Source organism: Alligator mississippiensis, chromosome 5, assembly GCF_030867095.1.
Source record: "Alligator mississippiensis isolate rAllMis1 chromosome 5, rAllMis1, whole genome shotgun sequence".
NCBI classification, from domain to species: Eukaryota; Metazoa; Chordata; order Crocodylia; family Alligatoridae; genus Alligator; species Alligator mississippiensis.
Genome location: NC_081828.1, coordinates 133,863,354 through 133,889,902, shown reverse-complemented (window position 1 = coordinate 133,889,902; position 26,549 = coordinate 133,863,354). Strand labels below are relative to the sequence as shown.

The 26,549-nt window shown below is 43.1% G+C and overlaps 1 protein-coding gene across 1 annotated transcript in view; it reads left to right on the top strand.

The window, feature by feature from the left end:
* CRTAP (cartilage associated protein) overlaps window positions 1–26,005 on the top strand; it is a 35,359-nt gene extending 9,354 nt beyond the window's left edge. The window contains exons 4-7 of the mRNA XM_014602483.3: window positions 150–278; window positions 2,040–2,185; window positions 6,088–6,171; window positions 23,469–26,005. Of these exons, the coding sequence (XP_014457969.1) occupies window positions 150–278; window positions 2,040–2,185; window positions 6,088–6,171; window positions 23,469–23,528 (419 nt within the window). The 3' untranslated portion in view covers window positions 23,529–26,005. The remainder of the gene's footprint in view (window positions 1–149; window positions 279–2,039; window positions 2,186–6,087; window positions 6,172–23,468) is intronic.
* Window positions 26,006–26,549: the final 544 nt, after the last annotated feature.

Here is a 26,549-nt window from a genome sequence, read left to right as displayed (position 1 = left end):
GAACGGTGAGTGCTCCGTACCACTAAACTTTAGGCCTCTGGTGTCCAGCCACAGGGATCAGTATAGAGGTAAAATACTTTGGGGGCCTGGCTGGAGGTCACATCTAAGAAATGACTGATTGCTTTTTTCTGGTTTCTGTTTTTCTTTAGATCACTATACTGAAGTCCTTGAATGCAAAGTGCAGTGTGAAAGTAACCTGACACCAGTCATTGGAGGCTTCGTTGTAGAGAAATTTGTAGCAACCATGTACCATTATTTACAGTTTGCCTATTATAAATGTAAGTAGTGATTTAAATATAGGTGTGATGTTACAGGCAATTTATCTTCCTTCCTAGTTTGTGTCTAGTTAGGATGCTTCAGAATTAATGGCTTCCACTGACTTCTCAAATCTGTAGTTAATCTATTCCAGGCCTCACAATAGAAGTCTCCTCTTTTGTGTGTAACTGTTGTTGACATCCAAGGGAAAAAAGCCCCCAAAGGCAAAAGAAGAGCAGAATGCAAGTCATTTTAAGGCCAGATCCTAAAACAAGGATGGAACAAGGATGATCCCCTCAGTTCTTATCTTAGGTCACTGACAGACTTTGGGGTGGATGGGGTGGGGAAGCGCTTTACTGGAAGAGGAAGTGTGCCAGTTTGACCTCATTCCCCAACATCAGTATAGATCAAGTGCTTCAGCAGGGTTTTTTGGAGGCTTCTAGCTAACAAGTGATTGAATCACTGAAGCGTACTAATCTATACAGATTTTGGGTGAACCGGATCAAACTAACACAATGCCTCTTCTGGGCATGCGCTGCACTTGGCATGGGGGCTTGCTGAGCTGAAAGTAAACCGCTGTTTTTTGGGGGGTTTTTTCATGTCTGTAAGCAGCCTCAGTGGCAGGAATCAAAGGAAATGCCTGGCCATTACTCCTCTCTACCCAGGCTCCAAGTATAGAAATGATAGAATTTGCATTTCAAATAGACATTTGCAGAAGAACTGTGATTTATTCTGTCAAATTCCTTATCACTTTTACAGGTTAAACAAATTGCTCTACCCTTCGTAGAGATAAGCTAGAGATTTTTTTCACCTATGTGAAATACATGAAGTGACTCTCCTCTCCTCCGTTACTGTAGTATCTGAGCCCTAAATTGCTTCAGTGTATTTATTCTCACAAGACCCCTGTGAGGTAAGGTAGGGCTATTACTCACCTTTAGGATTTTTGCCATCCTCTGTAGTCGGGGTTGACACTCTTCCTTGGATCTCTCGAGTGTTTTTTAACAACCTTTGTAGCAGCAGGACATTGGCCACCATGGTCCCCCTGCTTTATCTGTGGTGGATTAAAGTGTTATGTCTTGTGGTTGTATCAGGATTGACTGTGTAGTTTTGCTAATAAGTTAAACCAGGAGTGCTCAGCCTCCAGCCCACAAGTCAGATCTGGCCCATGGCATTGTGTCTTCCAGCCAACAGAGCTCCTCATGAGTCCAGAAGTTTGGTGGTGGGGGAGTGATCATATTGCTCCCATCCTGCCAAACCTCTGGACCCTGTGCACTGGATCCGGCACCCAATCCCAGTGCACAGGGCTGGGCAGGGGCAGCACTTGGCCCTAGGGTTCAATCCCACTTTGTGGGAGGCAGAAGGAAGTGTCAGATGCCCAGGTCCCAGTCCTGGTGCAAAGGGGACAGGAGGGGGTGGTGCCAGCACCTCGGAACCCAGGCCTAGTACACAGGGGTAGGAGGGGGCACTGCCAGGCCCCAGGACCCAATCCCATGGCCTTCCTGTATCATATTGGGCAAGTCTCTTCATCTGTTTGGGCTTCAGTTATCACAGAATCATAAAGACCTAGGGCTGGAAGGGACCTTCAAAGGTCATCCAATTCAACCCCCTGCCTGTAGAAATGCCACAGAATAAGGGGAAGATGACCCAACCTGTGGGAGCCTCTGCTGTTTTGTACGCTTGAGAGGAAAACTGATCCTGTCTCCCTCTGAATGTCATGAGTTTGCATAATAAAGAAAAGTGGAGGCCATTTGCTTATTTACCTTTTCCTTCTGTAATTAATTTAGTGAATGACATGAAGAATGCAGCCTCTTGTGTTGCTAGCTATATGCTCTTTGACCAGAAAGATCAAGTAATGAAACAGAACATGGAATATTATAAATATCATAAAGACAAATGGGGACTCTCAGAGGAAGATTTCCAGCCTAGACCGGTAGGTTTAATGGATAAACTGCCTCCAAAATACATTCTGATATTGCCCCATAATCCAAGAAAATGTAAATTATGGTATAGAAGAATTATTTAACATTTTTTTTCTGTGAGAGACAGTTTGTGAAATATCTGTTTATTGTGCCAGGCAACCTGTGTAGAACAAGGTTTTCACAATTCTTTCTTCTGTGGGGGGGCTAGAGCCACCCCAAAATTTGCCGTAGACCCCCCCTCCCCAGTGCAGCTGCCTCCCCCTCCCCCCCCAGTCTGAGCGCAGCCACTAGGAAGAGGCTGGAGAAGCCCCAGGCCTGAGCACACAGTGGCAGTCCACCCTCACCCCATGCACAGATCCAGGGGGCATATGCCCCCTATTCCTCCCCCAGGGATGCACACAGTGGCAGGAGCCCCCTCCTCCCTCCAGGCCACCCCGCGCCCCCGACAAGTTACCAGCTCTGTCCCATGCCCCACCCCACCCTGGCTGGGCAGCATCTGCCCCAGCCCCAGTCCCACTCCCTCCGTCACCACAGGGGCCTTAATCTGCCCCCCCGCACACTCCTTCTCCCCTGCCTCAACAGACTTACCAGCTGGACACTGCTCTCCAAGCTGCCAGGTTGCATATTGGCAATCAGGTCAGTACTGGCCTTTATGGCTGGTCAATAGTTGGCCATCGGTATTGGCCAAAAAAATCTTTATTGATGCACCCCTACTTTTTACACTAGCTTAGAACTCAGGTTAGCTATTGTAGATTTGTAGGGACAAATCATGTTAAAACTTTTTGTGGGGTTTTTTTTAATTTTACAGTCAGAGTGGGTAGGTGCATGTGCTGTATTCAGAGCCGGTTCAAACAGGGGGCGGGCCTGGGCTAATCAGCCCATGCGGGGCCCTGCCCCCACTCCATCCCACGCACCCTGTACTCGAAGAAGCTGCCACTGCTATGGCAGTGGCGGTGGCGGGAGGGGAAGTAGCAAGTGGCTGGATTTGAAGCCGGCAGCAGCAGCAGCAGCAGCAGCAGCAGCAGAGTCGCTGCAGCCACTCTGCCCAGCTCTGCGGGGCCCAGGGCAGTCACCCCGATTTACACCCCCTAGGGATGGCCCTGGCTGTATTGCACCTACTCATATGACCTAGAATTCTTTCTTTAAAAAAAAAAGTTATTCCTTTAACAGAGACTGCCTGAGCCATGTTACAAATCAGTGCAGCAAGAAATCAAGAAAGTGTGTCTGTACTTTGAAAAGTACCCATGCAAAAGTGTCATGGTAGGGTTCTGAGCTCTTAGTCTCTGCCAGATCAAATGTAGAGATACGTTGAATGGATGCAATAAGTTCAGTTTACAAGTTAAAGTTTGTTTTTGCTCTTGTTTTGTTTTTTCTTTTTAATTTTCAGCTCAGGCTGAATCTAAGAATCAAACTAGTTTCTTACTCCTTTGTTTCTGCCAGCACTAAGATTCTGAAGGCAAATTAGATTATTAATTACCCCTGTGTAGTTCTGTGATCATCATCAAGTTTGCTCACATGTAACCAACTAGACATCAATTGATGAGTAGAATAGAAGACAATGTGCTATTTTACTTTCTCATTAAGGTATGACTTCATTCCAGGCTCATGTTACTTTTGTTGAGTCAGCTTAGCTCAAGTGAAAGCAGTGACACTGAAATAACATTGGAGGTGCTGCATCTTTGATGGTCCTGCACACAGTTCCATTTAACACAAAGATTTGTAGGAATACATGCACTTTAGTAAGCTGAGTCATTCTGAAGTCTGTGTAGTGCCTTCTAAGGAGGTGAGGAAATTGTGAGAAGGCACAGCAGAACTAATGACACTTGGCCCTGCAAAGCTAGTACAGCCCAGGGAACTCGAGTAAAATGCAGTAAAAATGCATTTTATCATGACAGTCAGCAGATGCCAGTCTGAGCTCACATCTGCCCCCATAGGTGTCATTTTTACCACATTTTCATGTATACAATGCACCCCTGAATATAACTCACACTGTGGTTTTTTTTAAAGGTACCATGACAAAAAAAGATCTGACCAATGCCATCTGAGCTGCGGTCACTAGAGAGCGAGCCCACTCCTGAGACTGTTGCCAGCCCTGTATCCTGGTTGGGACCCACAGCCCAATCTAACATAGCAAATCTGGGACCATGCAACAGAGCCAATCTGACATGGCAGATCCGAGGCTGCCAGCTGATCCAGCCAGCACTGGACTCAGTGCACCAGGCACCAGTCTGGCACATGGCTCCAAAGTCAGTGCACAGGGTCAGATCTGGCATGCCAGGTCCAGGGCTATGCACTGGATCTGACCATGGACCACCCCACATGAAGTGTGGGGTGTGTGGATGAGATGGGGGACTCCTCACAGGTCTGAAAATTGGGCTGTAGGAGAGAGGGGGTGATGAAAGGGAGCAGTGGCAGTAGCAATGTTAATTGTTATGGCTCCCAGATCAGTAGTAATTAACACTACCACTGCTCTGTCCCTGTCCCTCCTCCACCAAATTTCTATCCCCGTGACGAGTCCTTTTCCTCACGTAATGCATCCCCCAATTTTCCCCACCTGGTTTTGAGGGAAAATATCTGGGTCACAGGAAAATTCATTATATGGTAACTTTTTCCAAATAGAACCTTAAACTTGGCTTGGTCCTAAATGTATCTCAAGGGCCTGTAGAGAGCAGAGGTCTGCAGTAACCACAAATGCAAAGTTCAGTCATTTGAAAATGTATTTGGCATGTGCAGTAAGAGAACCGAGAGTAAGGTCTCCGTGCTGTGAAACAGAAGGATTCATAGACAACTGTCCAGAAGTTTGAGGACTACAGCTAATTTACCTGTGCATGTATAATATTTTAAATGCACCCAGCTGTATTTGCTGATACTTTGCTCCTCCAGAGATGAGTAAAATATGCTTGTTTTTGAGGCCCCCATGGTGAGGGAGGGAGTGGGGCTGGACCTAGGGCAGGGACAAGGGCAGGCACTGTCCAGGAAATCGCATCACAATCCCACAGATAATCTGTTTTGCCCCTACAAGCAGTTTGTTTGTTTATTTAAGAGCTTTTATATACCATGGTTCTCAGCAAGAGGGAGGGAGTTTCAGAGCTAAGGAACAACTGGTGAGAACTTCCCACACTTTTTTGCCAAGCAAACTTAGTATTCTTATGGTACTTGCAAGAGATTCCTCTTGGTTGACCTTAGGGATTGCAGTGAGACATATGGGAGAAGGCAGTCCCTTAGACATGTAGGTCACAGGCCATTTAGGGCTCTATAGATCAAAACTGGCACCTTAACTTGCATCTGGAAATCCACTAGGAGTTGAAGGGGATAGGGCCCCCAGGGGCTGTGTTCATCCTTCAGACAGTACTGTATATGGTAATACCAAGAGAAGTTGCAGCTATTTGCTGTAAGCCAGTTGGTGGTGATCAGCTCAGAGCATTGAAAAGAGGACAGTGCAAAACCAGACCACCGTAGACTGACTGTACATACCGTATGCTCAACCCCAGACAGGTGTTATCCCTTTTCTGCGGCTAGTGTAGAAGGAGACCACAGCGCTCTCTCCATGAACATCTATGCTAACACCACAGATAGTCTGACCTTATAGCTGCTGCATTAGGGATCTCCTATCTTTATTCCCACATAGGCTATTTTTGAAATACCAAAAAGATTAAAACTGTTTTCAACATGAGAAGGTACAATCAGAAGAAATTTTAGAGAAGATTATATGGTCTATGTTTTTGTCGCCATCTTCCTTTTACAGGTGTGTTCTTCCTCATGGGATAGTCTTAAAATCAACTCGGAACGCTGAGTCTACAACTGGCTTTTTTTTGAATAGGCAAAGATGATATCTGATAACTTGGGAAAGTTTCAGAACAGAAAGTTCTCAATGTCTTATTGCCTTAATATAATACATATTCTTTTTTAATAGGATGCAGTTAGATATTACAACATAACCACACTTCAGATGGAAATGTATGAATTTGCAAAGCAACATTTAATGGATGATGATGAGGTAAGAGTTTGCTAGTGAAGGATAGTATTAAAAAAATAGTGCTGCCAACACCAAAATAAATGTGATATATATAAGATTCCATAATATCCTAAATGAAATGCAGTCCTATATTTATGAAAATGAAAATAGTTCTTGCTATGAAAATGGTTGACCTACTTATAACTGAGTTTCCTTTTAATATGAGTTTCAGAAAAGTCTACAGCAGATTATTTATTTTTTTAAGGAACAAGACATGCTATTAACCCAAAGATAACAGTTTTATATGCTCCACATACTGTATAATGATTTTACTAGTATTTTCTGCAGCACAAAACTAAAACACCAGGGGGAGCAAAAGTCATGGATATATCTTGTAAAAGTTTTTTCCAGTCTATTTAATTTAGCTTAAATTAGATTTCAAAGTTATTCTCATTTTGTCCCAGTAGAAGTAGTGACTCTCTGAAGAACGTTAGAATTTAGTCATGTTAACTTAATTATTTCTTATTGCACCACTGCATTTTGGTCATCCCTTATTTCTTGATTGCTTGGCATTCATGGTCAATTGACATGATGCTATGACACAGCATGATTGCTATGCAGCATGAAATGATATATGTACTTTCTTCTGTTCAGGAAAATAGCTAAATTGGTGAAAGGCCATATTTTTTTTCTTCCACACAGCTGGAAAAAATATAAATCATGGCTTAAAAAAACAAACTACCTTTCAGTTGAAACTGTGTGTGGTCCTCATCTTTCCTTCTCCATGTTAAAGTTAGGAATAGCTCACTTCTGGTATCAAAATAAATGCTGTATGTAATACATATTAGAGTTACACTATCCTTGAGATTGAAACCTAGATCATATATTCCGTGTAACAGCTACTGTTGGAGTGTTCTCTAGTTAAATGTAAGAGAAAATAGAAGTCACCTTTGTGATTTTTTGACTCTGTGACAAAAACAATATTTTAAATTTTAGAAGCAGTTACAAGTCTGAGCTTTATTTAGTGTTTAAGTGACCTAAACCTTTGCTAAAGATAGTGTTCCACAGCTAAATTATGAAACTTTAGAAAGATGGAAAAAATCTTCAGTTGCCACTACTGGTTCAAACTGTATAACAGACCATGTTATAAGGCTTCCAAAAGGATTAGGTTTAGAAAAAAACTAGAGGTTGTGTTTCGGTTTCTATGTTACTTCAGAAGTACAGTATGTCTACAGTATGTCTATGTCTTCGGTTAATATGTTACTTCAGAAGTACAGTATGTCTATAAAGAGTTGCATAGTATCTTATTATTGGAGGGTCCTCTTAAATTCATCCCCCCCACCACTGCAGCTGGGAAGGTAGTCAGTGGGTGAGTCAAACAGTCTGACCCCTGACCCTATACAACTTTCCCCTCCCCAGTGTCTGCACCCTGCACGGTGGTGCCTACACCCTGCTCCTTGTCCCCCGTGTCCCTGCATCCTTCTGATGCCTGCCTCCTCAACACTGCCCCCCACCACCACTTATGCTCCAACTCTGGCAGGGGTCTAGTCCTGCTCTAGCGTGGGGCATAAAGTATACGGTTGCTCTAGCCCCAGCCCAGCCACACAGCAGCTATTGCAGCAGCTCCACCTGGGACCTGGTGTTAGAGCTTGGGCTGGAGCTGCTGTCACCACTGTCACTGATACTGGACGGGGCTGGAGCCGGAGCAGCCACATGCTCCATACCCTGGCTGGAGTGCAGCTGAGCCCTGCTGGAGACAGAGGTTAGGGGGGCAGAGGCTGCATGGGGGAGGTAGAGGCAATGGGGTGGGGAAAATGGGGGAAAAAACCTCATCTTGAATTTTAAGTAAATATGGTACTTTTCATATACCCTATTCTTATGTGCAGATACCAGGGTTAGCCACCATATTTTACTTCAGATTTAAGAGTAAACTTGTTTTGTAATTTTCTCTTTGCTTAGCCTGTACTTTATAACTGAAAGAAGTAACTGAGGAGGGAGGGAAGCATTCCTCCATGATGGTCTTTGACACATTGCTGTAGAAAGGATTACAGAGATCACCTTTAGCACCGAGCACTGCATACAGAATAAGCTTTTGGGTTTTTCTCTGGCAGTAACTCTTCTATTTCATCTGTTATTAGAGTAATCCATAAAATATTCCCCATGAAACAACACATTACCATATTCAAGATGAGTTTTGCAGGGGGTGATCAGGAAAATCGTGTGTGGTGAGTGCTTTGGAACAAAATAACCAGGGACTGGTGAAGTCTGAAGAAGGTTTCACACATACCCCTCCTTCTGTAGAAAAACCTGCAGGGCTTTGTGGCAAGCACTTGCAGGTCCCAGTGGAGCATCGCCTTTTGTTGTTCTGCATCAGTTCTGGCCCCTTATTCTTTGCTTACCACAAGCTCCTTCTAGCTACAGAAGCATCCAAGGTCCCCAAAAGAGGCAGAAAAGGTTAAGAGCTGTACTGCCATTTCTGTTCTATGAGGGAAGGGTCATATTTACCTTCAATCCAGCCAGTCTTCCCCCTCCCCCCCCCCTTTTCTTCTGTAAGCTGAGATAATAGATGCAGAGTCCACTCTAAATGTAAGGTCCATAGGAACAGCAATGGGCTGAGTTCTTTATATTGCACCGCCTTAGCCTAGGGACACAAGTGACACATAAACCAGTTTAAGTGACCAGAAACGAGTTTAAACCTGTAACAGAACAGAAGTTCAGTGCACTTAAACCACTTACAAAATGGCCAAAACCAGTTTAAGATAAACCTGGTTAGATGTAGTATTAGATTTAACTGATTTAGGTCAAACTGGTTTATGAAGCTTCTGTCTCAAATCCCTTCCCAGTTCAAGTTAACTCTCAGTCCCCCAGCATCCCAGGATGCTTTGCAGCCCTGGGCTGTGCTGTCTGCTTCAGCAGAGCAGGGTTGGCCCCACCCTTCCTCTCCCCAGCTGGAACACTATCACTGCTCGGGCTGGCTGAGAAGCGGGTGGGGGTGGGAAACCTGGCTCTAAACCCCAGTCTGCCTGGTGGGGTAGATCAGTCCCTCAGTCTTTTCCTTTGCTCCCTGCTAGAGAGGGGTCATGGCCAGATGCCAGCCAGGTTGGCAGGCTGAGGCAGAGAGGAGGAAGAGGTGTTTAAACCCCTGCCCCTGCCTGCTAGGGACTCCAGCCAGGGTCCCCCCGCCCCTGCCTGCAAGGGACTCCCTCCCTGCCTCAGCCTGCCAGCCCCCAGCTTGGGCGTAGCCATGACCCTGCTCTGCTTGAATAGGGGGCAGGGGCTTAGCAGGGTCTGTCCCTCTCTCCTCAAGGCAGACCAGGGCTGTGATCCCATGCACCTGGGGAGGGCCTCCCCACCTCAGCCTGCAAGCCCTTGACTGGGGCATGGCCATGCCACCCCCCCCCCCCCCAACTCAGTGTGGGGTGCAAAACCCTGGTAGGTACAGCCCCCACCCCCCTCCAAGCCTCTGGCAGGGACTATTCCCCCAGGCAAACTGGGGTTGGAGCCCCAAGCGGGCCAGTGAGGGGGATTTAAAGTCCCACACCCTCAGCCTTCTGGCCACACCCAAGGGAGGGGACTTAACCACTTAAGCAGGGAGCAGAGGAGGAAGCCTTGGAGGGCATCTCTCCTTTCTTCCCTTTGGCAGTGGCTGGGAAGTGTGCTCTAGCACCCCCAACTTCTGGCCAGAGCTAATTCAGGCATGTAGCTGCATTTCCAGAATCAGAAGTGAATGTCTGTTCACTTGCTTCTTGGTTCAATCTATGTGGTTTAGACAAAACTGCAAAGATTAAATCGATTCAGCCTCTGGCTTTTTGACTGTCTGTACTTAGTCTTTATGATTGCTGGGAATTATCATTCCCTACAAAGTGCCCATATCTTTGGAATTAAACTGGCCATATGCTTTGTTTGCAAGAAGTCTATAGACTTTAAAACAATCTGTTCTAAAGTTGTGCCAGCCTGTGGTGCTCCATATCTTGGCCAACTGCTGGAGAGTGATTGGGATGGTACTGAGGGAACCCTAAAGTAGGCAGCTCTAGTAAGAGGGAACAAACAGGCTGGAAGGTCAAAAATTCTGCCCCAAATTGACAGGAGAGTTGAAGGAAACACAACACAGTGAGTGCTACATGAAAACTTGTTATATTAACAATTGGAAAGAAGGGAGAAAACTTCCCTTTGACTTCTTCATTTTTAAATAAATAAGAAATCTGTGATTTTTTTTTTAGATTTTTATGGTGCCCTTCCTAAAAAAAAGGCTCAGGATGACTTACAATAAAAGACAATACTAACTTATAAAAACAGATAAACTGTCAAGATAACATAACAAGAACCCCCTAAAAATACCCTAAAATTTAAAAATTTCACCTCACCCCACTCCTATTCTTCTGCTCCTTACTTAGAAAAGCATCCTTGCCCTACTCAGCCTCAGTTTCTAACCTCCCCAATCCCCATTCACTTCCTTCGTTACAAATTCTTTTCCCCATGTTTCTTCGCAACCCCACTCACTCCCACTTCCCTGCCAGGCAGTAGACCACGTCTTCTGTGACTTGTCATGGATCAACATTGCTATCAAGTAGCGTCACCTATAAGCCACATACCCTATATTGTAATCTGAAAAGGATATTACTTCACCATCAGTTTTTGATTGAGCAGTTGTTTATTAAAAGGACTTACTTGATGAGCAGTTTCTTTCTAGGTGGAAGGTATCTTAATTCTCAAATCACATAGTCAATTCTCTCCTGCTCTTTTGTCCTGCACCACACATGTCTTTTTAAACCCCAGTAGTAAAGCAAGTGTGAACAAGCTGCTTCTTCCAGCAACACAGTGCAAAAGTTACAGGGGCCTGAATACACAGTAATGATTTTTGCATGTGTCATTTAAAAATACTGCCTCATTCCTGTTACTTTATTAATGTTTTTCCACACGGAAATGAAAAACTCTATTTCAAATATTTAATGTATGAGAGGTGACAGAAAATATTAACACCAACTCACTATAAAATACTTTTTTTTAAGTACTTATTATTAAATATCCGTATTTAGTTTCCACAATAAAGTTACAAGAACATTACACAGTGCTGTCATTCTTGCAAAGTTATTACTAAGAAGTAGGCTTGGAACAGGAATAATGATACATCTTGATTTCTGTTCAGAAATGTAATGAATACCCTGTATAAGAAGGATCCTTAGAGAACTTAATTTAAATGTTGGGGATTATATGAATTACATAGATTTTAAAACAGCAAAATGAATAGTATCTTTGCATTGCCGTTAATAGGCCCGATCTTCAGATGCTGTAATCTGCTCTAGTTCTAACTTTAAGAGACATGGACCTATTTATACAAGTTGAGCTCCTGGTCCATAAATTCTGTGCTTTAAAATGATATTTTGGGAGATTTTTACTTGGTCAATTTGAATTGCAAAGAACCACAAGTATTTTTATTATTATTATTGCAGTTGTTACTAATAATAGTAGCAATAACAACAATAATAGTAACAATACTTATAATAATGATGATAATATTTTCATACGAAATCAGAGATGAAGAAATGTTGGTATCTTTGACTTTTCCTACTGCTTTTTTTATCTGTGTATAATATCTCCATATATGTATTTGCATACATAAATAGTTGGGGTTCATATGTTCCTTTCCTATCTATGGTGCAGAGTGCTGGCCCAATATTGCTGGTACATGCTGGAGGGATGGAATCTCACCAGTGCCATAGTTGATGTGTTACATTTGCAAATAAATTATCCGAATTTCATAGATTTCATAGACATTAGGGCTGGAAGGGAGCTCGGAAGATCATCGAGTCCAGCCCCCCCGCCCAAAGGGCAGGAAGTCAGCTGGGGTCATAGGATCCCAGCAAGATAAGCATCCAGTTTCATCTTGAAGGTGTTCAATGAAGGCGCTTGAATGACCTCCGGTGGCAGGCTGTTCCAGACCTTGGGGGCTCGGACAGTAAAGAAATTCTTCCTTATGTCCAGCCTGAAACGATCTTGTAGTAGTTTGTGACCATTCGACCTCGTCATCCCTTGGGGCGCTCTGGTGAATAAACGTTCCCCCAGATACTGGTGGTCACCCCTGATAAACTTGTAGGTGGCCATCAGATCACCCCTGAGCCTGCGCTTTTTCAGGCTAAAGAGCCCCAGGGCTCTCAGCCTGTCATCGTAGGGTCTGCTTCCCTGACCTCTGATCATGCACATGGCTCTTCTCTGGACTCTCTCAAGCTTCTCCACATCCTTTTTAAATTGTGGAGCCCAAAACTGGACGCAGTACTCCAGCTGCAGCCTCACTAAGGCCGAGTACAGGGGGAGAATGACGTCCCGGGATTTGCTTGAGAAGCATCTATGGATGCAAGCCAGCGTTTTGGTCGCTTTACTAGCCGCAGCATCGCATTGCAGGCTCATGTTCATCTTGTGGTCAATGATGACCCCCAAGTCTCTTTCTTCCATAGTGCTAACCAACATAGCACTGCCGAGCCTATAAGGATGCTGCGGGTTTTTTTTCCCAAGGTGGAGAACCTTGCATTTATCGGCGCTGAACACCATCAGATTCTCATCCGCCCACTTGCTGAGCTTGTCCAGGTCAGCCTGGATCATCCGCCTGTCTTCTGGTGTGGATGCTTTGCCCCAAAGTTTGGTGTCATCGGCGAACTTGGCCAGTCCGCTTCTGACTCCAGTGTCCACATCATTAATGAAGATGTTGAACAGTATGGGTCCAAGGACAGAGCCCTGGGGGACCCCACTGGTCAAAGGACACCACAATGAGTGACTTCCATCAATTACTACCCTCTGGGTCCGACCCCGGAGCCAATTTTCCAGCCAGTGGATCGTGGGGGACCCAAGGCGACAATTGGCCAGTTTCTCCAAGAGACCATCAGGGGACACCAGATCGAAGGCTTTTTTGAAGTCAAGATATATGACATCAATCTCATCTCCCTTGTCCAGGTGATAGGTCACCTGGTCGTAGAAGGAAATGAGATTGGTCAAGCAAGACCTACCCGCAACAAACCCGTGCTGGCTATCCCTTAAGATGTTGGCGTCGGCCAGTCCATTAAGGATGGCCTCTTTAGGCAGCTTTTCTGTTCCATTTGCAAAGCATTACTGAACATATTCTGAGTTTTGTAATCTTGCTGCTTGCAGTTATTTAAAGAATTTACACAAACATACTTCTACTGCTGTGTTGTATAAATATCAGGTTTATTTTGCCTGTGTACTTGTTACTGTTTATGATGTGCAGCGTGTCCTATAAGTCATAGAATTGTTTCTACTCTACTTTGATTGACTAAAACTTCTTTAAAAGGGCTATCTTATTTTTTTTTTTTTTTAACTTTTATATTTTTCTAGCAGAAGGAGAGCTGATATGGTATGCTCAGTTCAGACACTAAATTTGTATCTCTTTTGGATGCATCTACATGTGCCCGTATGGTGATGTTGCTACTACACCATGCTTTAGTACTTACTTAGTAGCCTGCACTGCGCTCTACACTGGGTGCACGGTTATTTTTAGCCACTGCTTTGCCATAGCAGCACGCTCCCTCGTTATAATACACCACTACCATGAAGTAGCTGCTGGTTGGTCATGTGCCTTTTTTGCCATTCCCAGCAGAAGCTAATGCTGATCAAACCAGCACTAACTACTAGTAACTTGTTTCTGTTTTGTGTGCTGCATTCAGGGGTGAGATCACAGACTCCAAGCAAGGCAAGAGACCACTTGCATGATGCTTGAGGCCACCCTTGCTGCTAATGGGAAAGACAGGCTCTTGGGCTTAATACAGATAAACTCCTGCCCAAATCTTTTGAGGGGTGTAGGTTGTAGCTGTGTTGGTCTAAGGACATAGGCAGACAAGGTTCTTTGTGTGAATCTGATATCTTTTATTAGACCAACTTAAATAGTTGGAAGAAAAAATTAAGGATGCTTTTGGGTTCAAAAACTGAGGAAGATTCAGCAGTTGGTGTGTGCTCTTCCTGGATGAAATGAATAGTAAAGAAGCCAGAGGCTGGGCTGGTATGCATACAAGATAGGCAGTCAGTGAAGGTGTAGATTGAGGAGTCAATGGGCGAGAGACAGGCTGGGTGGGGTGGAGAGAAGGGGGATGAATAGTGGAGAGGTACCTGCGGAGTCATCTGTCAGGCAGGTTATAATGTGTCATAAATCCAATGTCTATATTTAGTTCATGATTTTTAGTATCCAGGAGGCTGATGAAGTGGAGTTCATAGGCTCATCTGTGAAAAGTGTTTTGTAAGTTCCCCTTGAGTATTAGAACTGAGATGGGAGAGCGAGTGGTTTTCTTGTGAGAAATGTTCCCCCACAGGTAATCAGGTATTCCTGTCTTTGATAGATTTGTGGTACGCAGTTGTTGTTTGGTCTCTCTCATGTATTTTCCATCAGGGCATTTGGTGCATTGGATGAGATATATTAAATTTCTGGAGGTGCAGCTGTAAGATCCAGGAATGCTGATGGCTGTGTTGTGGGGTGTAGTTATTGTGGAGGTGATGGACATGTGTTGGCAGGTTTTGCATTTCTTGTCATGGCACGATCTGGATCCATTTGGTGTGTTCTGGACCTGAGGAGGTTTGCTTCTGGTGATGAGGTTAGCGAGGTTCGGTGCTTGTTTGAAGGCTAGGATGGGCGACTCTGGAAATGTCTCTTTAGGAATAGGGTCTCTTTCTAGTATGGGTTGCAGTGGTTTGAGGATTTCCTGTATGGGTTTGAGGGAGGGGTGATATGTCATAACCAGCGGTGCACGATTTGTGGGGGGGGTTCTTCTGTACTGCAGCAATTCTTCACATGGTATCCAGGTGGCTCTTTCAAATGTGCGATCTGTCTCTCTGGAGGAGTGTCCTTGTTGAGTGAAAGCCTTTTTAAGATTAGTGAGGTGGCAATCCCGGGTGTTCTCTTCAGTGCAGATTCGGTGGTATCTGAGGGCTTGATTGTATATCACAGCTTTTTTGGTGTGTTTAGGGTGATTGCTGGTTCTATGCAGATATTTATGTTGGTCTGCGGGTTTCTTATATAACGTGGTCTGTATTTTATCATTCTGGATACTGATCATCATGTCTAAAAAGGAGATGTTGGTGCTGGAGTATTCAAGAGCTAGTCGGATGGAGGGATGGTGATTGTTGAATTTCTGATGGAACTCAATCAGAGATTGCAGGTTTTCAGTCCAAATGATGATGTCATTGATATATCTTAAGTATAGCAAGGGTTTCATGGTGCAGTTCCTGAGGAAGTCTTCTTCTAGGTGGCTCATAAAAAGTTTGGCATACTGTGGGGCCATTTTAGCGCCCAGAGCTGTTCCCATTGTCTGGAGGAAGCGTTGGTTATTAAAAGTGAAATTGTTGTGTGTGCGGATGAAGTGTATAAGGTCAGTAATATCTTTGGGTCTGTATTCTGAGTTGTAATCTTGTTCCTGTAGATATGTACGGCGGGTTTGGATGCCATCCTGGTGTGGGATGTTGGTATATAGGCTGGTAATGTCCACGGTGGCTAGGAGTGTGTTGCTGGGAAGGTGGTCTGTGTTTTTAAGTTTCCGTAGAAAGTCTGTAGTGTCTTGGACAAAACTTGCTCTGTGGGTGACGAGCGATTTTAGGATTGCTTCAGTAAAACCTGGTATTTCCTCAGTTAGGGTCCCATGGTTGGATATGATAGGTCTGCCAGGGCTCCCTTGTTTGTGGATTTTAGGGAGCAAGTAAAAAGTCCCCGGGTTAGGTAGTGGAGGGATCAAGGTCTGTAGTTTTTCTTGTTTAGCAGTTTACCAGTGCCAGGTTCCATGCTGGGAATGCAATCTAAGTAAGTTTGGGAGGGGGGGCAGGTCTGCTGTGCAGGTTGGTGAGATCAGAAGGGCTGGTGGGTCCATGGTGAGGGTTGTCCATCCAGGGCAGGGGGGGCGGGGTGTTGAAGGGCTAAAAATAGCCCTGTCTAGGGGGTGGGGATGATAGGAAAAGCATAGTCCCAGGGCTGGGATGAACAGCTGGGATTTCCCAGCCCTTGGGCTGTGCTCTGAACACATACACTTTCGGTTAGATTGGGCCAACCATTTTTTGCCCAATCTAAACTGCCCAGCGTATGTACCGGTCAACACTTAGATCAACCTAACTGTAGTTAAATCAATCTAAGTGTAATAGTCTGCATGTAGCCTAGGTTACTGAACTGTAAACACAGACTTTCTTTTAACTAGAATTCTTGTTAGTCATTGAAGTTAAATGGGTGTTGGAAAAAATTAACAGATTTTTCATCAGACTAACTACACAACTCTTTCCTTCTGAGTTGATCAGTTTTAATTATATTGCTGTCGCAGGGCACCTTAGTGCCTGCTCCTAGAGAGAGGAGAAACTTCCAGGGAGAGAGCCCTGGCAGAACCAAGTGAGCACAGCTGCGGGTTGCCGGAGCAACTAAGGGGAGCCAGCTGCCTGTAGGGGGCAGGGCCTGGCCCTTATAAAGCCCAGGGCCGAAGCCAGGCTGGCAGTTCTCTGCCAGCAGCTGGAGAGGCAGGAGCTCCCTCGGCTGAGATATGGAAAGGAGCCTAAGTTGCAAGTACAGCTCATGATAGCCCTGGAGGCTTGAGCTATGATGATGAGTTATGGCCATGCGGCTTGCATTTGTGTTACAGCCTAGGGGCTTGTGGTTTTGCTTTGTGTTTGTGTTATTACACCCGGAGGCTTGGGTGAGGCTGTAGGGGTTGAGGAGGCCTCAATTACTCGCACGCCAGTGCGTGAGCAACTGGCGGCGAGGAGCGCGGCCAGTAGGTCGCGGGCGCAACCCGTAGGTTGCAGACGGGGACCTAGACCCCGGATTGCATGTGGGGGAACATAGCCCCTGTATAGTGCCAGGGAAGGCGCAGCTCGCACGCCACTGCGCGAGCAGTTGGCGGCGAGGAGCGCGGCCAGCGGGTCGCGGGCGCAGCCCGTAGGTTGCGGACGGGGACCGGGACCCCGGATTGCGTGTGGGGGAACATAGGCCCCGGCCCCAGGAAAGGGGCGGTATTACTGAGTAGCCCAGTGTAGGCACGGCGAGCCCCAGAGAGGGGGAACGCCCTTGTGTATTATTGAGTAGCCCAGTGTGGGCACGGCGAGCCCCAGAGAGGGGGGGAACGCCCTCGTACAGTATTGAGTAGCCCAGTGTGGGCACGGCGAGCCCCAGAGAGGGGGGGAACGCCCTCGTACAGTATTGAGTAGCCCAGTGTGGGCGTGGCGAGCTCCAGAGAGGGGGAACGCCATTGTGCGTTACTGAGTAGCCCAGTGTGGCCATGGCGAGCCCCAGAGAGGGGGGAACGCCATTGTGCTTTGTTGAGTAACCCAGTGTGGGCGCACGGGCATAGTGAGCCCGGCCACAGGCTAGCGCGGCAATACCCCTCAGACCAAGGCAGGGCGCTGCAGTTGCCCCTGAGAGGACAGGGAGTAGCAGCACGGTGAGCCAGAGTCAGGGAGGGTATCCGTGTGGTTAGCCCATAAGACCGGAGGCCCACTAGAGAGTCCCTGAGCGGAACCACACCGGCAGGGGAGGCCCAGAGTGGGCCAGGCGAGAGTCCCAGCAAGAGGCTGGGCACGAGAGAGAGAGCCCAGGGTGGGCCACATTAGAGAGGAGGCCCAGGAAGCGGGCGTATAGACCGGACAACGTCCATTACATCTGCGAGGCTTGGGGCGTGGTATCAAGGGAGGTAGGAGCCACGCATAGCCCATAAGGCTGGGGCGCTTGGGTAGCGCCCATTGTACGGGGAGACCCACGAGGGGTCCAGGAGCTGACAGGCCCGAGGAAACACAAGGCAGCCTCCCTATTACATATTCGATCAAGACGTGGCGGGCGAGAATGGAGGGTGCCCTCGGGCCGGAGTAGCGCGGTGAGAGGGCCTCAAGGAGATCACAGCCCTCCACGACGACCCCGCCATGACAATTGCATTTTATGTTATCAGGGTTAGCTCTTTAGTCATCATAGCATTCCAATTAAGCAAAACCTGAATTTTACTGCAAGGAAAAAAAAAGCTGGGAAAACATCTGTAGAAGGAACTTTTTTTTTCCTTTTGAGCTTTTAAAATTCACAAAAGAATAAACAGCACAGTCAACTTTCTCTTTCTTTTCATGTCACCTTCAATATCTTGATTTAATTAGGTTAAAGGCTTCTTCCCATTCGCTTAATTAGGAACTGGACTGGGCTTTGAAGCTGATCCTTGGTGGTATGTTAGTGTAGGTTTTAAACCACGATAAAGTATTATTAGTTTAATATTCACTGATGCTGCCATGCAGAATATTGCTTGCCTTGCAATGTGCATAAAATTCCTATATAAAATCCTGTCAGCAAACCTGCATGGAAAGCATGGGTTATTACAGGAGGGTTTATTTTCCCAGGGTGTTTCTTGTATATGATAAGAGAGGATGGAGCAGATTATATTTAAAGGTAAGGGACAAGAAGGATGACTAATTTTTGCCTTATGGATGTCAGTGCTCAGTCTTGGCTTGGAAGGAAAAGCATCTGTTTTATTTAATCATTGGGACTTCAGTGAAGGATGCAACACCTACTTGGTGCTGTGATGTTAAAACATAGATTACCAGCCAAAGAAAAGCTGTTGCTCAACTGTCAGCCTCAAGTGGGCTATAATGAACCATAAATTGACTGGACGTTAGTTTCTTGCATGCTGATCCTGCTTCTAAATGGTTGTACTTTATAACTTTGTGTCATATGTGTATTTGTTCTGTGTGTGTGTGTGTGTGTGTGTGTGTGTGTGTGTGTGTGTGTGTGTGTGTGTGTGTGTGTGTGTGTGTAAATGTAACATTACATCAGGAATCGAGAACATTGATACACAAACATGGGATAAAACCCCAAGCATAGTTTTTAACACCATCCATATCTGTCAGAAGTAATTTAAGGGGTTTATATTTTTTTCCACATAATGACATGGTGAGCTGTTTCAAGTGTTGCCTGAACAATTAACTTGTAAAAAAAACAAAATAAAATCTAGGGCCTTGTATTTCCTTTTTAGGATAATTTCTGAGTAATTTATCTTGGTGTCATCAAGGTAATAGGCTGACCACTTGCTATATATGTTTATTTCACATCTAAATTAATAAGCATGGCCTCTATATACCATATTAATGTAACCCATGCTGATATAGCATGCATGTTGTTCCTGGCTAGTGGTGAAACTGCCTCTCTGCAAGTTGACAAGTCATTTAATCTGAAATAGTAAATACTTGTGAATTTACATTCTGGATTCAGTTCCCAAGGTAACCTAATTTGAGGCAACATTACTGTCATTATATTTATTATTCACTGGAGAGTTGGGGGTACTAAGTATCTTGGAAGAGATATTAAGCACTTCCCACAATCAGGCCAGTATGAAACTATTGGCGTCTATTGACAAGAAGCTGTTTTCTTTAGAATTAACACTTGTGAAACATTTGCTGACCTCAGTAATGCAAAATGCCTTTTTATTTCGGTTCTGCATTCCCAACAAAGAGATGATGCCCTGTCATGTAGGTGCTAATAGGTCAAGGCTCGTGATCTCTATTCATAGATTTTAGCATGATAATGTAATGAGCTCTTCTAACATTCCACTATAACCTAGACTGCCTTTCTATGTGGAAACCACCCAAAATATGTATAACATACAAATGTTTCCCCTTCTGATGACAAGAGCAGGCAAAAACATATTTGTTTGCAATATTTGTTTGCAATTCAGGTGCATCAGATTTTCTAGGTACTTATTTGTGCTCAGTCTGTGGAGTTGTACTCCATACTGGTGTTTTTTTGTTTTTTGTTTTCATATCTCCTTAGATATTAAGACCTATTTGAGTTTTAGACAATGTGGGATTTTGGTCAAATACACTTATTTCTTATTCCCATATAGCACCTTCTTTTTAAGTAAAACTTGTTTTTACTCAACTTTGACACGTTTTTGGGTCCAAACAAAAGGCTCTGAAATCTAGCCGGAGCATCGTTGTCTTTGGAACGTACTGTATTATTGATAAGGAGTAGGGCATAAAATTCCATAAATGCATGTAATGTGAAATCAGTTATGATTTTTATTGTCAGAGCTTGAGGAAGTTGGGTTATTTAAATCACAGCAGTGAACCACTGTGTTCTCCCCCAACTATGCTCATATTGGAGATAATGCTATCTGAACTTCATGCCCTTCCCATTTCATCTAGCTTTTGAAGGTTGCCTTTTTTGTAGGTACACTAAAAAGAAAATTCCTTTTTTGTCCTGTTCGGTTTATTATTATATGCTATTAAGACATTGAAAAAAAATCTGAGCTAAATCAAGGACCTCTGAAGGCTAATAACTACAGTGAGTGAGTAGGAGATGCAACTGCTCAACTCTTAAGATATGCACCCAACATCTTAGCCAAATTTAGAGATTATCCTTGAAAATTTGAGACACCACTTCTCTCACCTTCGTTTCTCTATCCATAACATTTGGGTGATGATAGTTATTCCACTAGAGTGTTGGGAGGCTTTATTTATTCATATTTGTAAAGTGTTTTAAGACTGCCAGATGGAAGGCTCTATTGATTCAAAGTATTTTTAACAAAATTTAACTATTTTTTAACTACAGAGAAATGTTTACCCTTCTCAATATTGCTTAAGCTGCTTTAAACCAAAATGAGAAAGAGACCATGAAGCACCTGGTAATATTTGTTTCATCCACTGTTATTGAATTGAATGCACAGATGTTTCTAGTGAGTTAAAAGAAAAATAAACTGTCATCCTTCAGGAGCTGCTGAAACCACTTTATAGTTTGCAGAAGCTCCAGCAAAGCTTTAAGACAGAACTACAAAGTAGGAGCAAAAGCAGCACTTATTTCATAAGGCTACTACCCTATTTATTATTTTGTTTTAGGTTATTTTTGTTCTTGCTAATTCCCAGTTTTAAAGAACTTGATAGCAATTATTTTAATCATGAACATAATATGCTTAAAATAACGAGAACCACCCCAATTCTTTACATTCCTTTTACTGACCACGGAGAATATCATCTCTTTCCCCATCTGTTCAGGGGAATGAAAAAAATGTCTAGATTCAAACCACTATTGGATCTTTTGGTGTACATAATGATGAATACATTCTCAGACAAAAACTTGCTTAAAATTTAGCTACCATTGTAAACACCTTTTCTTGCACCATAATGCAGCATGATGCTTTACGGGGATAAGGAAAAACACTGCTCCAAACTTCATAGTCTACAGCCAGTATACCTAGAAAATGAATATAATCAATGGAATAGAAGGAGAAGAAAAAAAAGAATGACGGTTCAAATAAAGATCCACTGTGTTGAAAACAAATATTATATTAATTGTGATATTCCCAGTTCTTAACCATAACAAACCATTCATATTTTTCAATGGAATACTTTCCAAAAATAAAAAAAAAGCTAATTTAGATTTTTGTTTCAAATATTAACAGAGCATGTTTAACTTTTGGGGAGGGATCATTTTGAAACATCTTGTTGTTGGACACTTCTTGTCCTATTTTATAAAATAACATATGAAGTCAACATTGAACCATTGTCATTGATCTCCATATGTCATTCTCTCAGCTGTCTCTTATGGGGAAACCTTGAATTTTTGTTTTTGGTCAAATTTAGAGTAGCTGTCTCCCAAACAAACAGAATTTCCTGTAAGAAAGAAATTCCAAGCTTTAACTAGCACTAGAATGAGTGTGAGTCAAAAGAAGAGGAGCTGATCAATGATGACTTGAATGTAAGGCAAAATGTTTTGAGGGCCATAGAAGCATCTGAAGAGGAACAGTACTGCAGACATCAAGAAGTACATGGGAGGAGGGTTTAGGAATAAGTAGAATGTGCAAAGGCAATGAGTTTGCAGACAGGGGTAGATCTAGAACAGGGGTGAGCAGTTATTTTGGGCGGAGGGCCACTTATTGAATTTTGGCAAGCCATCGAGGGCTGCATGACAGGCAGCCAGGGCAGATAAATTGTAATTTTCTTAATTTTGGGGTGGGGGCCACGGGCCGGATAGAATGACCTGGCGGGCGACATCCGGCCCCCAGATCGCATTTTGCCCACCCCGATCTAGAATTTTGAAAACGGGAGAGTACAGATGGTGAGGTGCATCATCACGTATGAAACAACACATGTTTTTCTCCAGTTAAAAATAAACTAGAAGCTGTACTAATATGCTAGTGGCCTAGGGCTGTGTTATTTAGTTAAAGATTAAAATGAAAACAAATATAACTTCATTGGAATGAGTTGAAAACAAGCTGCAGGACTGTGAAATAGGAGCTATGTTACCAGGAGGAGCTAACAAACAGCAGAATTGCAGAACAAAGAATAACTTGATTGGTGGAAAATCAAGACCACTAAAAAGAAGAGAGGGTCATTAACTCCTGTGCAATGAAGAGTTTAGAAGGGATCAGGTAAATTATAATAATGAGCCATGAGGTCAGTTGTCTCCCTCAGCATTTCCTGCCTAGAAATGTTGCTGCCACTACCAGACAGTTGGTTTTATACTTTGGGTGAAGCATGAATCAAAGTGGGGTGGGGGAAATGCAAGTGCACCATTTCCACCCCTGTTGGCAGGGTACAGTGTGGTAAATGATTGAAGCTCATTACAAGCCAAGATAGATCTTTATAGCTTAAAAAAAAAAAAATGAGGTTTTTAAATTTTGTGCAGAAAAAAGTATGGTGCTGAAAAAAATTTCAGTTAAATTAGAACATAAAAGTAAAATTTCTTCAGCATTAATTCTGGCTCTGTATTTCCACAAATCAGAACCTTGTGATTCCAATCATGAAGAGATCGCAAAAGCTCTGTTTTATAATATTTTTTGCTGTACTTAAAGTTGTGGATTTGTACTTGAAATATGGAAATACGTATGTTGTGAGGAATGGTGAACGCATGGAGCAGGTTTATTCATTGGGAGAACAGGCTATGATACAAGATTAAAGTTAGGAGCCGTTTGCAGAATATTTACTTTTAATTTCTGAGGTTTCTAAAGTGTTTTGATTTTTTCAATGTGAAGTTGCAACTTCTTAATTTTATTGGATGTTTTTGTGTAAGCTAAAGATGTGTCTATCTGCTTATTTTTCTTTTAATCTGGGAATTTCCTTAAGCATACTGTATTTAAACCTTTGTAAGCCTACTGTGGATCGTATTTTCCTTTGTCAATGTCTGTATTTTGCTTCTAGCCAGTGCTTGACACCGGTCTGGGTCATTTCTTTACTTGTAACGGCTCTTTGTGATAACTTGAACATGTGTAAAGTGCTACGTAGAACAAGTCTGTCCTTGATAGCTTTTGCTGCAGCTTAGTTCTTGGTTGAGATGTCCAGCATTTTACTCAGTCATTTTACTGTCAATAATTAACTTGTTTCCTGCTTAACTTGAATCTTTTTAGGGTGAAGTTGTGGAATTCCTAGATGAACTCCTAGAAGTGGATGAGAACAGCAAATCCTGATGAACAAAACCACACATCTCTCTCTAAGTGAAGATCCACTGTTGTTCCTTCATATCATCTGTATTTGTAACATGTTAGCAACACCTTGAAGTTGCACTTTTAAGCTCAGTCAAAGCTCACAAGAAACACTTCTGTGGGATTACCACCATGTTGCACTGACCTTTTCACAAGTGTGGCTTGAATGTTTTCAAATACATGGGAGGCACATGTGATTTGATCTTGACTTTAATTTCTTTAAAATAGTATTTAAAAACAAAAACAAGCTCTTCAGAATCTCTCAATCGTCATTGAGCTTCCTCACTCAAATTGCTCTACGAAATTATAATAGGCCAACTCTGAAGGTTATGAATTAAGCCAGTGGTTTTCAAACCATGGTCTGCAGAATTTTGGGGGTCCATGATAGTTCATCAGGGGTTCAGCAAAGAGACCAGAAGTAATAGCAGAACTGGCTGGGTGATGGTGTGCCACCATTGCCCGGCCAAGTCACCTGGCTCCATATCAATCGTTAGGATAGAGGTAGTGTTTCTGGGGCAAGAGAAGTAATATGAGAGGGTTCTGTGCCTTTTAGGAAGTTTGAAAACCACTGAAATAAGCTATTGAGGAGGGTGTACCAACTGTGAAGGTTGTCTGAGGTGTGTAACAATATTGTTTGCGTAGGACTTTCCCCGTGATAAACAGTAAAATTATTGGAAATCTCAGGGCATCAGAAAGTTGCCAGCATATTACACAGGAAAACTGTTCCAGACCTCAAATGAGGTTTTAAACAAAGCACAGCTCTGCTGTTACATTTGGTTTGAGAACTTCCTTCTGTTGGTAATTCTGATCTTTAAAAAAAAAAAAAAAAAAAAAAAGTGAGGTTCTATGACGTGAAGCAGGAGGTCACTTAGCTATTTATTTAATCAACTCAGTCTTCCCTGCTCTTCTCAGTTCTTGCTCCGTCATTTCAAGCTCAGTCCTGCAGATCTCTGCTTTCATAAGTAATCTTTGCCCATGTGAAGATTTAATCTTGTAAAAATACAAGGTGTGTATGATCAAGCTCTTCCAGTTTGAACAGCCTGCATATTTTTACTCGTAAAAGGAAATAAAGGTAAAAATATTCAGTCAGCACAACAAACATTTAACTGCCACCTGCTAGTGGTAGGTAGGAAGAGTGTTGGGAGACTGAAATGATGACATGTCTGTTAGCTACAGGTCAAGATCATGTTGTATAAGTGTTTCTAAAGCCATGACAAAGATTTAAAGATGACTGGTAAAATACTGTTCTATTGAAATCAATAGCAAAAAAGGCCCATTCACTTTCACTTTAACAGAGCTGGGATTTTGGCTTTGCATTTCGTATCTTTCTTTTTTAAGATGTGCTCCTGCCAGTGAGTAAGCCCTGTTCCCTTTAATTGGAGACAAGGGTATTCAGCCCCTTGCATGAACTAAACTGAGCCCTTGATTGGATATGAGAATCCAATGTGAGCAACTGAACTGTGAGAGCAAATTCAGTGAAAAGAATGTGAAATCTTGCTGAACCACCCATCACTGCTGCAAATTCCCTTGTGTGTTTGATCCCAGCTACACCAGAGAACCAAAGGAAAATCACAGTTTAAGGAAGAAGTGTCTTCGGTTATCCCTCAGTCCCTAGTCAGAATGGAATACTTTGAACTATGATTAGAGATATATACTCACCTCAGATTCTCCGTTGAAGCCAATGAGCCAAAATCTGTACACAGTTATAACACTAAATCCAGCATAACTCCATCAGCTTCACTGAATTTATGACCATATAATAAGCGAATTTGCCCTTACTCAGTGCCTAACTGCTTCAGCAGAGGTGGCACATTTCAGATTTCCTTGCACTTATTATTGTTCTTCACAACATTGTGCTTATATTTATTGTAACTTTTGTGCAAATTCAACTTTTTTCCCTTAAAAAAAAAAAAAAAAAAATGTAAACAGTTTATTGTAAGGTAGCTTTCATTCTATACATACCATTATATTATCTTATGGTCAGTATCCTATTGGGTTATTCTGTTTTCAAGAAATAAATGTGTTTAGTATTAAATTTTGGAGAAGCTGCCACTTTGGAGTTCTGTCCGCTCTTTGGCTCTCAGAGAGATGTGGAAGGATGTTCTCCAGCTTTTCCCTCCAGAAATTTGCCCCTGAAATTAAAATCATCTGGCTGAATGTCTTTTTTGCTGCGGATCTCTTGACTCGGCATCTCGTATTACAAATGGTGTTGAGGCAATTTAAAAGAGGATGTTTAAATGCACATTTGCCTTTTTTTTTTTGTTATTACAATTTTGGTTCTTCTTTTGGTTTTATTTTTTTGTTCTTGTTTTTTGCTAAACCTACTTGTCATTTCTGTAGAACAAGGAACATCTGCCAATTGCTTGTTTGTATGGTGCCTAACTTGGTGGACAATTCTTTTTTGGGGCCACTAGGTGCTACTGTATTACAAAAATAAAGTGCCTTAAAGATAACTTTAAAAACTGGAGCCTGTTGTTTGAGTTACTGGGCCTGATTTATGCCACAACTTTGCATCTTGAGTGGACACAAAGTGGATGAAACATGCTTCTAAATCAAAATGGCAGCAGTTGACCCAAGGCAGAAAATACTCCTAAAGGTGAAAGAAAGCATAGATTTGAGCCCTAAATCTGTTATGTCCTTCCCACCCATGTTTGTTTCTTTCCACTGAATATTTCCTGAGCATTTCACAGTAATATGAACCACAATACTATAAGAATATGTAGTAAATTGAACCATATATTGAAGCCACCCTGAGCCTTCTTGGGGAGGGTGACATGAAAATTGAATGAATGAGGCCTAAGAAAGGGTATTGTGATATTCAAAAGCTTGCCTATGTCTATAGCAAGCATACAATTGGTCCAATAAAAGATATCGTTCACAAGAATTCTTGCCTCTTGAATAAATAAATATTATTGGCACACTTCTGAGCCCATTAATGAAGCACTGGGTATCAAACTAATCTCTGGTGTAGCCACTTTGACCTCAGTGGGATTACACTAGGAATGA